The following is a 14,225-nucleotide window of genomic DNA, read 5'->3' as shown; positions in this document are numbered from 1 at the left end:
AGGTTACGCCCTTTAATCACTGCACAGCCCAGAGAACACCAGGGTGAGGATTGCCACTATGAGAGCTACCACTCCAATCATTGACATTAGAACCACCACTTCCGTCCTCCCTGCTTCCTCTGCTGTCCAATGTACCTCTCAGGTGTAGTTCAGCCCCTTTCCCTAAAATTGGTTGTCCCATGAAAAGAAGTTAACCCTTATTCACAGGAAGAGTCTAATTGGTGGCTGACTGCTGGGGCTCTTTCCCTTCAGTCTGAATGGAGCGGTGGTCACACGTGTGTTGCCACTCCATTCAGCTCTATGGGGCTGCCAGGGATAGCCAAGCACTTATACTCAGCTATCTCTGGCAGTCCCATAGATTTGAAAGGAGTGGTGGACACACATTTGTCTGTAGTAGAGATGAGCAAATCGATGAGGGGCTGTCTCCCCAGCTGAAGAAGCACTCACCTGCCATGGATTGGCAATGCCGTACCTTTAGCCTGGCTCTGACATTTTTCTGCCTACACCAATGCACCAATTAGCAGAGCATGGGCAGAGGCTCAGCTTCGGCTTTGGAGCATCGACTTTTAGAATAAATTTGCTCATATCTAGACTGGAATTGTGTCTGGAAAAAGCTGTGTCCAGTTATTCATTAATCTCTTGACTGTGGGGGTCCCAACATACGCATCTTTAATTTGTGGCTTTTGTCATTTACAACACATACGACCAAACCTGTGTGCTGTGTATTATATTAGTCATGTACATCTAGACAATAATTAAAAGTCGGAGGCTAAAAAATATAAGAGCTTTATTCTGTAATCCCAATGTACAGAAAATGAGAGTTGTACAATCATGCACCCAGACCTGCAACGGAATCACCCATACTGTACTTTACGAATCTAATCTTAACAGAGCGGTAGTTATTAAGTACATCGCTGTACGCATGGTGACACCATTGTATCATTTACATACTTTTACATACTTTGTGTTTCAGGTATATACATGCATTCCAGTTTGGCAAGGTTAATGTGAAAGAGAACTTATCTATAAAACAAATCTGCTGCAAATGCTGTAATAATTTTATCTTTTAGTATAATGTTCTATTCTTAGAAAATATATATTTGCTGGTTAGACTTCACATCTTCACATTCATGTTTTAGAGCAGGAACCAAATGATTACTGACCATGTCAGCTCAACATAATGAGCAGGAACATAGACTATGTATTACAGGTCAACATAAAAAAACACTTTTATGAATTGCTCTCAGACGTCATTAACTGATCTTTTGGATCAAAAATTCTAGATTCAAGTATAGGCTGCAGGTAATAGGACAAAATAGTATATGACAATGATGTGCAAAAAGGTAACAAATTATCCAGGGGAAGTATTGTAGCAGTGTGGCCAGAAAGAACAAGATAAATATACTGTGTGTATATACAGTAATGTACAATTTATTATTCATTATCCCTATAAATCCACATGTTTTTTTATTTCTTTGTTTCTTGTGTGTTTTCATTTGCCACAGGCAAGTTATGTTTAAACTTTATAGCAATATGTATACAGTGAAACAAATGGTAAGAACCATCTATTTGAGCAGACCACCTCCTTAACCAGGCCAGATCTCCTATGATAGATGATAGACCGTATACTCTATTATGCATACTTATCTTCCTCTTTGGGAAGGTCACCCCCTAGAAGACCGCTTTTCAATTCAATTTTGGGTGGCCATCTCAAAGGCCACCCTCTGTAGGTATACTGTATACAGGACTTCTCAGAAGGCAATTAGAATTCAGCTTCATGGTTACAGGTAGGGGTGAGTAAATCAAGCTTCGGATCCAAGGTCCTTAGTCGATTTGTTCAAAAACTTTGTTTTAATGCTGTACAAAGACCTGTCTCCATACAGCATTAAAATGTATTTGCTTTGGCGAGGCAAAATTTGTTATGTCTGAAGTCGTGTGAGACTTTTTTTTTAATAACTTTGGGCTTCAATTCTACGACTTTAAAAACAGGAATCCAAAGTCGGCTTCAGTACCAAGGTACCAACCAGTACCAAAGCCGACTTCAGATTCCTGTTCTAAAATGTTTTTAAAGTCGTAGAATCGAATCCCAATGTTATTCACTGAAGTGCGACAGGTCTCCGTCCAGCATTAAAACAAATTTTTTGAACAAATCGACTTCGCATCTTGGATCTGAAGCTCAATTTGCTTACCCCTAGTTACAGGACCTTACAGTTGCTCATCAGAACTCAGCTTTCAGTTCGCTAGCATTGGTAAGGGTATGCAGGATATTTTGTGTAGAGAAAAAGAGAGATGAGTAACATATTAAATGGGTATTAATGCAGTTCTATAAGTTTAAGGGGAAGGAGAATGGGACGGAGCATGATAAGCAAGGAAAGATAACAGTCCCTTTACGAGACAGATTGCCAGGGATTTTAAGAGTCAGTCTTCCACCAATCAAATATTAATGGCCTATTGTAAGGCCAGCAATAGTAATCCTAGAAACCCCCCTTTAAACCTCTTATACACAGAATGTTTCTTTTGCATAGCCATAGCTTTACTGTAATAATTAGAAAGCAATTCAGAAAATAAAAATGTAATGCAGTTGGGCCATGAAGAAAGACCCCTTTCCATATGGCCTATTTTGGCAAGAGTTCTGACTTGGAACCTCCGCCTCTCCCACCCACCCTCAATCTTAAGCAGAGTGAAGAGACAAAAATAAAGAATAGTCTCAGTCTGGCTGACCTTTCCTGAAATGAATGACCACCATGTGATAACCAGCCACTGCTAACCCTGGTGATAAGAATTGATCCCTATTGATTTCTGAAGCTGGAGCTTCTGCGAAACAGCTGATCGGCAGGGTTGCAGTGTGTTGGACCAATCAGATATTGATGGTCTATCCTGAGGACAAGCAATCAATAGTAAAATCCTGGAATACTCCTTAAATTTGATGTCTCGATGAGACTTTCCGCTTTAAGTAGTGTACTTTGATGGTCTGTGTCTATATTTATTATTTGCTAATTCTTCCTTAATAATTAATCCAATAAAGAGTATACAATGCTAAACAGCGTGTGACATCGTGTACTACCAAGTCTATGATTGTGACAAAGCAAGAAAATTCCACACTAGAAACATATTGAGTATTTATAAAAGTGACACTCTGGTTCTGGAAAAGAACAGGACACTTACCTAATGCCCACCATTTCATCTATTTCTCTGCAGATCCATTGGTTCCCAGACTTCTCTTTTTCCATCCATTATGGCCAAATCGCTTCTCAGACTGCCTGATTTGGTAAACCAAGACACTTCCTGCTGCCCTTGGATTGGCCAGCACTGCTCACATGAACAGTGCTGGCCAATCAAAGAGCACGGTTGAACAAGTAGGAAGTGTCTTGGGCTACCAAATGTACAGTGTGCATCAGACAGTCTCAGAAGCGATGCCACCATCTTGGATGGCAGAAGAGGAGAAAAAGAAATAACGGATCTGCAGTAGAAAATACGAAAAGGAGGGCACCATGTAAGTGTTCTGTTCATTCCCCGGTAATGCAAATGTTTTTTCTTGAACCGGAGGATCGCTTTAAACCCATTTTCCACAATGAAATGTGATGGTAATTACTTTCAGTAATGGAAGATTATGATTGAATGGTACACAGAAGCCAAGTGATATTTTATAGTGAAGGTAATTTACTGCTGCATCATATTGTAATTTAGTATATTAGGAGAGGATGATGATACCTGTAATGAGGTCTAGCAGAGACATATGCTAGGAAACATAGAGGACAATGATATAATTGGTGATAATATGAGATAAAAGTGAAAGAAGACGGTGTCATCAATTCAATATTACAAGTACGTAAGGGTATAATGTTGGGGAGTGAATCATAGCTGCATTTCATTCCCTATTGCAAACTTTATTTGGTTTTGGTTGATTTTCTTTGATTTGATTGCATTACTTTAATAAGATCAAATATCGACTTAGATTTTATACCATGGATATGCTGACTCCTAGAAGCTTACTACCTATAGAGGCTACTTGTAAATTTGCAGCCCATCACCAATGTACAGATGAGATGTGGGGCATATGTATGAAAACCATCTAAAAGAAAAGCAGTCTTACCTATAGCAGCCAATCGCACTGCACCTTTTATTTATCAACAGCAGACTACAAAATAAAAGGTCTTCTGTGATTGGTCTCACATTATTGTTTTTCTTTGAAACAATGGCTATGTATTATGGTGGCACCAGCCTAACTCAGTTCAATGGATAATTTTATTCTAACGTCCACCTCTATCTAACATCTGTTAACATTATCCCCTTATGTAATTGTAATTGAAAATTTTCAATTATCAGTTTTTTTTTCACATGACCTATAGATCAAAGAAAGAATAAGAATGCGATAAGCAATGGATAACTGTCCTTTTATGACCACTGCAGTCATATCTTCTTTTCTTATGGTGTGCAATAGTCAGCAAAGCAGAGAGACATAATGGAATTTTACTGTATTTGTAATAACTGTGAAAGTCATTTACTATCAGAAATACGCCTATATTAGGCATATTTCTGGCACAGATTGCGGGGCAAAGGGTATTTGCACAGCAATCTGCGACTTTTCCCTGCTTACTCCAGATCTAAAACAGTGGGAGTGACATTGGAGCGTGGAAGGGGACAGTCAAGCCCGTCTTACTCATCATTTTCTACCCCTGTTTTAGGTGTAGAAAATTTAAGCCAGCAAGGAAGCTGGCTTACAGATAGACCGGTAGTGAATACGCCTGTTATGTAGAGGCTGGCGTCTCTACATAATTTTTTTAGATCCACTGTCAGCTAAAGGGCTAATTAAGCGTCTAAAACGCCAATCTTAATAAATGACCCCCTGTGAGTATATTCATGTAGTAAAAAACACAAGATTGACGTAGTTTAGTTAATATATAGCGTTAGACATGGAGACGAAAACAAATGCAGATAAGAAAAAAATTATTTGGCACATTAACAACTGTATAAAATAGAACATTCCAGGCAATGACAGATTAGTGCTATAGGTATTGGCCCAGATTTACTGATGTGTCTGTGCCGAGAATCTTTCTAAAAAGTGCACAGATTGGAGCAACTAAGGTCTCTAGTTTCTACACTTTTTCCTGACTTACTTGAAAAGGGGTGAGGCTTGGCAGAAAGGGTTGGGTCTTCATTGGGAAATCGGACGTGCCCTAAGATGCAGCATTTTGCTCAAAAATGTGCCACCAATAGCTGATATAGAGTCACTATATTTATCATCAAGCCTGAGTCCCTGTGATAAATCTGGTGCAAGTTGAGACCACCTCTCTAAGTTTAAGTCATTTACAGGATTATTACATCTTATGATCTCATTTTGGGGAATTTTTTAATGTGTTTTAGTGAAATAGACCTAATATATTAGCATAGATATGAGCTACAATATATGCCTCTTCCCACCAAGCCCCGTCAACTTTAACAGTGGTCAGAATGTTAAAAAACCAACCCCAAAAAGTCAAAAAAAATTGCACAAATGGTGCTTGCACAAAAGTTTTAAACTTTTTTACACCACATGGGATGATAAATTCCCCCCATTAAGTGAAAGCAAGGACAACATGGTCACATCTGTCTTTATGAGTTTAATTTACATACGTCTAATCATGACTATAGCAACTGTGACAATGCACGTGGCACAACGGTCTCATCAGTATAAAACTGAAAAAAATTCTAAATATGTTCAAATAACCTTTTTTTCCCCAAAGATGGTGATGTCCAGTGCATTAAGGACAGCCATTCAGACAGCCATTTTGTATCAGGACCTCTGTATAGAGTATGGATGTGATTTTTTTTTTTTTTAAGAACCCGTTTATTTGAATGACAGAAAATGGACAAGAATTTAGCATACTGTGAGCTTCTCAGCACTGACCAACAGTCTGTGTGAAAAACTGATATCTGAATTTCACCACTTACTTTAATGCTATTTGGATGAAGTCAGAACAGCACATAAAAAAAACTGATGGAAAAAACTTCTGTGGAAATTAGGCCTGATCTGCTCCAAATACAGAAGGCACAGTAGAAGACTCATGGTGGTTACCATTCCTGCAACATATCATTCTCTCATATAAATGCCTTAAAAATGCTTAGAACGTTTTTATTCTGCAAATAAACAAAGTGGGATTTTTGGATGTACTGTACATACACTATCACCAATATTTATATTTTCTTTGCATGAGAGTGCTGCAGTCTATCCTTTTTAGATATGATTGGCTGTCATACCTTGCATTACATGGGTGCAAAGAATGTGGTTACCATCAGTGGATATGTACGGTAGGAAACTAAGCCCATTCTGACTGTAAAGTGCTCAATAGGCACAAAGGTTTGAGTGGGTGCCAGTGGCTCAGTAACCAGTCTTTGCATGTTCAAGTCCTACTAATGGTCCTTTTGCTGTCAGCTACCATATCTAGTGTGAAATGTAAAGGCTTCATGGTTGGTTATCGATGGTGTCAACTTCTGCTGTCAGTTACATGAACCATCCTTTATTTTAGGTTTCCAGTGTCCAAGTAGATTATTTTACCTCTGAGTTGAAGCTAAAATACTCCATCTTTAACTCTAACGGTCACCAATTGTGGGTGCCACTGGCCCAAAATCATCTGTGGAAATAAGTCCATAGTGCGATTCTTTAGAAATGGGAAGATCATAAAATGTCTTTTTTTTTTTGTTCTTGTCAGAAACTGATCTTCTGTGTACATCATGAACTCAATGAGCCATTCTCTTCAGGGGGTGACAAGGGCTCAGCAACCCTTTGTCAGGTAGTCTAAAAGGCACACTTAGACATTCTTCTCCTGATTTAGACACAAGGAGTATTTGTGCTGTGGTGGAGCTAATATTAGCAAAGCCCTCTATGGATCACCACACAGAACACTTCTGAACCGGGTTCATGGGGGAATTTCTCGGGCAGTGGAATACTCTTCCAAACTCTTCAAACTGAGAGACGCTGCCCATAACTCTAAAATAGAAGCAAAAAAAATAGTTAAAGAAAAAAATTGACACAACAAAACAATAGTGCTCAATTTGTCATTTGAATCTTTGGAATTGCTCTGAAGCTGCAGAGCCACCGTAAGTAAAACCATGATTCTCATATTGGCATATAACAATAAACCGTGCCACTCTTCTATCTGTGGTCATCTGTTTCTAGTGACAATGACATAGGACTGAGATGATAAAAATATGGTGCTTTGCTTGAAACCTTTATTGGATTAGTGGGGCTTACCTCACCTAATGATCATTACATTTAATAAACACTGATGAATGGAAATTTGCTACAAGTTCACTGGTTTACAGAAGCAATCATTTGATCCAGCTTTGTTAAGAACAGGTCTCTTTTGATATCTTAGATATTTTGTAAAATTTTGTGTGCCCAAGTTCCTATTATGCACGTCTATTTAAGGCAGCATTTAATTCAAACGCTTCAATAAGGACAGAAACTAAACAGTGTTAACAGATCAGATGTCTGAAACAAGAACAGTCCATTCAGCCCATATCTTTACTAGTAGAATATATTAGAATTCTGGTGTAAATTATTGTAAATGTGTTGAACTATAATTGCTCCACCCTTTCTGCTAAGCTCTAAAAAACAGTGGAGGGTTTTGGAGAATTGTAAAAAAAAATGCAAATTGGCGATTTCTCTGTCTCAGGAAACTGGCGTACAATGTTTGCAAATGTGCCCCATTATTTTCTTTTGCTAGTAGAACTGCAATAAGGAAGAATAAGAGTCATCAAGCTTTATTGCAGGGTCAATCTCCAATTTTGCACATATGCTAATCTTCTCTTTATAACCCTGCTTGATGGCAATCATTGTGGGAATTGAATCATACCAACACATTAAACTATTAAGGGAAAGTCTGATAAACAAGATGCAAGTAGCAATAAAATAATGTGAGTAATCATTGACATTAAAATGAGGATGGAGATGACACAATCTGTAGCATGCGATCAGTTACAAAAGTCATCAAATCAGTCATTACTGTAATTGCATATTAGTCATACCGGTAATGTTCAGGAGCATGTTTATCAGTCAAGACTTGCAGGTATATAGACTGAGACCTTCTCTTTATACACCAATTCTGAAAAAAATAATAAAGAAAAACTTTAAAAAACACATTAATTTTCCCATTTATGATTGCTAGATAAGCACAAACAACATATGCAGTGACCCAGTGATCCACTGATAAATGATCAAAGACAGTGATATATATCTATTGTGATGTTTTGTGGTTTTATTTAATTCCAAACTGTTTTCTGCTGTTTGTATGCACTGTGAGGCTGAATTCTAAGGTTCGTTTTCATCCGCCCTAAGAAAAAGTCTCCAGAAAAGGGTGGGCCTCAACCCCTAGGCTTGGCTCTTTCCTTTGTAGTGAGCGAATATGAATCAGCTAGTTGAAATGTAAGCAACTTCCAGCTATCTGCAGTCCTGTATAGCATACACATTGAATATTTTGGGACCAAGGGTGGACTCCAGAGAAGTCACGAGACTGACGGTAGAAAAGAACTACTAAGAAGGTTGAGCAGCCATAACCATAACCAGATGGTGTGTGTGGGAATCTGTAAAGGTAACACAAAAAGCTATAGACTTCACAACACTTGGCCAGATCTAAAGGTCATGGCCCATACCCAGAATCGAAACACTCGTTCAGGTATAGTTTAAAAAAGGCTTCCAGCCCCTGTTCGTATACCGTCAGTCAGTGCCGCTAAAGAAAATGCAGACTGTGTTTGTGATTTGTGACATACACCTCGGCTGAATTTGGAAGTATAGAACAGTTATTTGAATGTGCTTCTCTGCAGGGAGCTTGTGAAGTTGACCCAGTAATTCAGACTCAGCAATGTTTGTAACTGCTCAAGGACTGTGCCTCTATTTTATGGGAGATTACCTGAAGCTTAAGTAAAGACTTTGGGCATCATTTATCAAAACTGCCTAACACTAAAACTGTCTTAGTTGCTCATAGCAACCGATGAGAGCCTAACTTTCATTTCCTAAAGTGAAAGTTAGGCTCTAAATGGTTGCTATTGGCAACTAAGACAGGGTTTTAGGCAGGATTTGTATGGACAGTTTTAATAAATGAGGCCCTCTGTGTTTACTTGTTCCAATGGCTACTTGTTTAAAATTTTACTATTTTGAGCTTTGCACCTCAGACTTTACTGTAGTCCAACAGTAGCATAACTTAGCTATAAGTTATGCTACTATTGGACCAGTGTTTAGATTGTTTTTAAAAAATTGTACAATAAAGAGTAAGTTCTATATCACCGGTGTGATTGATTTGGTTTGACTTTTCAACAGGCAGGAGATCTCTACCAGAGCGCACCCCAGGGAAATTATTGTCATCAGGTGTGCCCACTTCTCAATGTTCAAGGCCCAAGGGAGCGCTGGAGCAGGAGAGTCGCCACCATAAGGCCATCATCCTCACACTACTGCCACTCATCCCTGACACAATTTATCTGGTGCACTTAATGTGTAATAGGATGTAGTCACAGAATACACATTACCAGCAGTGAAAGCATACCTCCAACAAAGGGGCAGAAGCACTCAGCTGAGCGTTGTGCCCTTTGGTTGTGTGTTAGGCGCTGCTCAGCTCTCCTCAGTGAAGCAGGGTTTGTAGTGTATGGGCTTATAGAAAGTAGGCTGTATACTACTCTGCTTGCATACCAAAAAGAACGTTTCTGCCCCTTCATCTCACTGAGAGGTGGGTGTCTTAGCATCGGGTACCTCATCAATTGAACATTCTGAATGTCACTATGGCATTTTAAAAGTTTTCTGAAACTGGAGTGCACTTTAAAGGAGTTTTCCAGGACGTAGAAACTGACAAGCTATCCCGAGAATAGGTCATCAATATCAGGTAGTTGAGGTCCGACACTCGGCACCCCCACTTATCAGCTATTTCAGGCAGCCACTGGTGTCAGAAAACATACCGTGGATGGAGCCAGAAGCTCCACTGTGTAGTGTCTTACTGGGGTACTGCATCTTATCTCCTATCCAAGGGAAAGGGAGCTACAGTTGTATCATCGCTAACGCTCCTTTTTTTCGCATAACGTTACTACTGAAGCGCGAGTTCTCATCCTTTGCTATGAACAAAACAACCACTACAGCTGCAATACATAACAAAGCCAGTAGATGGCAGTGTTAATCTAAAGTAGGTAATTACACTACACAATACACTTTGCTATATGTAATCACAGCCCTATATTCAATCTGTAAGTCCCGGTATATATCATCAATCCCTGTATATCTTAATGTTCCATATATAGTTGTGAATTTCTCCACTGAGCCAGAGTATGAGTCTCTCCGATCCTTAGTCCGGTAATATAGTCTCCCCAGCTTTAGTGTAGATATCCCCGATATCTTAATTATGTGATAGAGAGAAAATCTATATCTTAATTGCAGGGATATCTACACTAAATCTGCGGAGAGAAGGTGTACTATATATACATAGGCATGTATAGGTAACGAAAATATTTAACTTGTCTTTATTTCAATTATAGAAGAGCTGTATGCTGGCGGTATGCGCCGGTGTCAAGCGCGATGTGTTAAACTGTTACTTTATTTAATAGTCAATTCAGCTAAGAAGGAGTTAACATTGGGACTCTGGATCTTGGGAAATGGTGCTATGGTGGGTTCAGGCGGGGAGAGATTTCGATGGGGACTCCAGATGGTAATGCTGCCAGAGAGTACAATCCTAACTACATAGCAGGATCGCACTGAGCGCCTTTTGTATGTGTGCTGCGGCAATGATTAACAGAGGAAGGTGTGCTCATGTCATGAAACAAAATGCTACATGTGGTAAGAAAATGTCTAGTGTAGGGGGGCAAAAGTTATTAATTAGTACATATTTTTGTACATATGTATCCACTCTCTAATATTTTTATTAATTAATGATTCATTTTTATACATCGATTTTTGTAATCAATAAAATATTGCTATAACAAGCAGGTGTGCACATGCCATGCTGGGGGCTCCAATGCTGCAGTGGAAGGGGGAGGGGACAACCCTATTCAACCACATACATATCTCGGGATCGCGGACTCACTGAAAGTAAAGTATCCATCTTTTATTGTACAGTATGTTGGCACTATTACTAGGGACAAACCACATTAAACAAGAAAGTACCGTGTCTACCCTTTTGTATATATGTAAATATATGCAATATAAATATTGTATATATAAAATAATATACAGTGCATAAAAACACAAAAATCCATGTTATTACTACCATAATATAGTACTGTAGCGAGCAGATAACCACTATACAAGATACGCGATTGTTCACCACAAAAACGGCTATCTATAAAATTATCTGAATGGCCGAACTTGAGACATTCCTACATATATATACTGTAGATATGCGCATTATATTATATTGATAACTGCACAGAATTGGCCACTACAAAAAAGGCTACCTGCCAAATTAAATGAATGAATATATAACCCTTACAGTACTATTATATGGTAGTAATAAAATGTGCAATTGTATTTTTCAATTTTTTTGTTATCTTTTTCTATGTTTTTTTTAAAATAAGGATACAGGGATTTTTGTGATTTTATGCACAGTATATTATTTAAAAAAATAAATAGATTAATATTTTATATACAGAGCCGGCCTTCGATCCTATATTTAAATATATGCAAAAGGATAGGCACAGTACTTTCTTATTTAATCTGTTTTGTCCATAGTGATAGTGCCAACATTACAATAAAAGATGGACACTTTACTTTCAGTGAGTCCGCGATCCCGAGATAACACCTGGTGTTATCAAAATCCAATCCACTTGTACAGTCACAGATCTAAAGACATACTGTACACTAATTGAGCGGTGTATTAAGTATTAAGGACCGCTTACAGTGTCTCCAAGAAGTCCTGAGAAAGTGATAATTAGGGGACAAGACAAAGGCCAATCTGTAAGCTTTGTATGTTTGTCACAGAGCTCCAGAACACCCAGGGTTAATAAAAAAAAAAAGGAGCGGCATCCCTGCTTCCCATCCAAAAAGAACTGCCATTTTCTTTTGTGGCTGATCCTTTTATACCTGGAGGTTTGATTTCATTGGTTCCAGAAGTCACATGCCCACCCCTGCCCAATCAGATTAAAAGCTATGTTTCATTCTGTGAATGAAACCTAATTTTTAATGTGAGTGGGTAGGGGTGGGCATGTGACTTGTTTTTATTTTTATTTATTATTTGTTTTTCTCTGTATACATCAATATATATTTAGCATATCCAAAGCTACAGGTTGTCTGTTATCACTATGAGGGAGTGGTCTATTGTGGTGGTACTACAAGTTCCAGCATACATCATTAATAAAAGTGCAGCGCTCCAGTGTCACTTGTACTTGAAGGGCAGGCACTTCATCATTTCTGAGGGTGCGGGGTTAGGTTAGTATACATACTATATACACTCAGAAAGATACCATGGATAAATAAAATAAAAAGAATAAAACAGAGTTTCCCCCCTCTATTTCTGGTTTGGTGTTACACATTTGGTGTGTTACCCCCCTCCTTCCCAGCTAAAGAAAGTACTATATGCACTACGTTTTTTTTTTTCTTTGAGAACAATAGTTGATAATTGTGGGGGTTGGGATTAGTCACAGCAGTTGTGAGTCCAATGGTTTGAAGCACGCTTTCTTTTTGTTAGGAGCTGTAGCTGTGCTCATGCTAAGCACAGTTACAGGACTAACTACTGTACAATGGACTAAATGTACATTCATATATTTATGTATCGATCACAATTATGTTTCAGTACATCTAGAATATTAGACTATATATTTGCATATGCAGCTCTATAATATATCTGTATACACCGCTCCATTATGTCTTTACATCTGTGATACAAGTGGATTAGTTTTGGATAACACCTGGTGATACATTGCACCTGATTTTTTGCGGCCTACTGCATACAGATATATAATGGAGCGGTGTATACAGATATATAATAAAGTGTTGTATACAGATATGTAATGAAGCAGTGTACAGTATACAGATATATAATGTAGTGGATACAGAGTGTATTTATTAGCTATGTTCCTATAGTGGCTGAATGTTAATACAGTATCGAAAAACAACATGTACAGTATGGATACATTTGTATTTAGCAAAGCCTTTTGATTATTTCCTCCTTGCCGGCAGCCCCGACCGACCCCCACTTCTGCCAGGACAATTCCCACACCTATTCTTGCTATTCTTAATCTTAATGTTGGATCTCTTTCTCCACAATTGTGCAATGGAAACCTAATATGAATTATGATGTTAATACTGACACCATTAAAACAAATAATATTGTTACATGAAAAACAAAAATAAATAAATAAATACTACTCCATATTATAGCCTAAACTGTGCCTTTTTATACTGGGTTAATGCGGTAATAGCAATCACTATTGTGCCGTAATAATCTATCTATCTCATATCTATCTTTCTACATATCAATCTATCTGTCTACCTAATTAATGCAGTATCATCGCAGGATCATAGTGGCAGTAGTATATTAATAAATCAATACAGCTGCAGCGCTGGGTACGTTTTAAAATACACCAAAAGTTAACAGGCAAAAATAGACCAATATATACAGCGTTGCTGCTATATTGATTTATTATATATAAATATATTTATATATATTTATATTATATATAAATTTACATATAGTATAATTAGTATAATATTGTAGAATTATTTATTCCATGATCCATATATATATTTTTTGGGACATCCCCCCAACATGCTTCTCCACATTGGATATAAATACTATGTTCGATTAACCGTCTATGCAGATTGCACAAGCATCCATGGGCTTGGAACTAATATGAATTATGATGCAAAGCAAATCTCCACGAATATTGCCACATCTGACACAGATGAGATGCTTTTTAGTGCAATTAACATAGACGATACAACAACGATCTGTATAATCATGTTTCAAATTCCCATAGAATCATGTTTTTTTCCCCTCTTTCATCATTTGCCCTCCATTATAATTCCTCTGGTTCACATCCAAATAATCATGTTTGACAAACTACATTCGACTACTATGAATATATGAATTTTTCCATGAATTTATACGTATACGTCTCTACCAACCCCTGGACGCCTATCCACTCTGCTGCTATAACTTTATAAAATTTTGCTTGTAAATTAATTATTGTCTTGTTATGTTATATTATTATTTATGTGACTTCATGCTCTGCCATCCATATAAAAACACTTTAAATATGTATTTAATACTGTT

General features: G+C 37.8%; 1 protein-coding gene across 1 annotated transcript in view; it reads right to left on the bottom strand.

Annotated features, from left to right (window-relative positions):
* Nucleotides 1-5,968: 5,968 nt before the first annotated feature.
* The window catches only part of ECEL1 (endothelin converting enzyme like 1), a 158,244-nt gene continuing 149,987 nt past the window's right edge, over nucleotides 5,969-14,225 (bottom strand). Inside the window, exons 17-18 of the mRNA XM_040428434.1 lie at nucleotides 8,008-8,084; nucleotides 5,969-6,967 (exon numbers count right to left, since the gene is read on the bottom strand). Coding sequence (XP_040284368.1) covers nucleotides 6,868-6,967; nucleotides 8,008-8,084 — 177 coding nt within the window. The 3' untranslated portion in view covers nucleotides 5,969-6,867. The remainder of the gene's footprint in view (nucleotides 6,968-8,007; nucleotides 8,085-14,225) is intronic.

This window comes from Bufo bufo, chromosome 4 (assembly GCF_905171765.1).
Source record: "Bufo bufo chromosome 4, aBufBuf1.1, whole genome shotgun sequence".
NCBI classification, from domain to species: Eukaryota; Metazoa; Chordata; class Amphibia; order Anura; family Bufonidae; genus Bufo; species Bufo bufo.
This window is presented reverse-complemented; position numbering and strand designations above follow the sequence as displayed.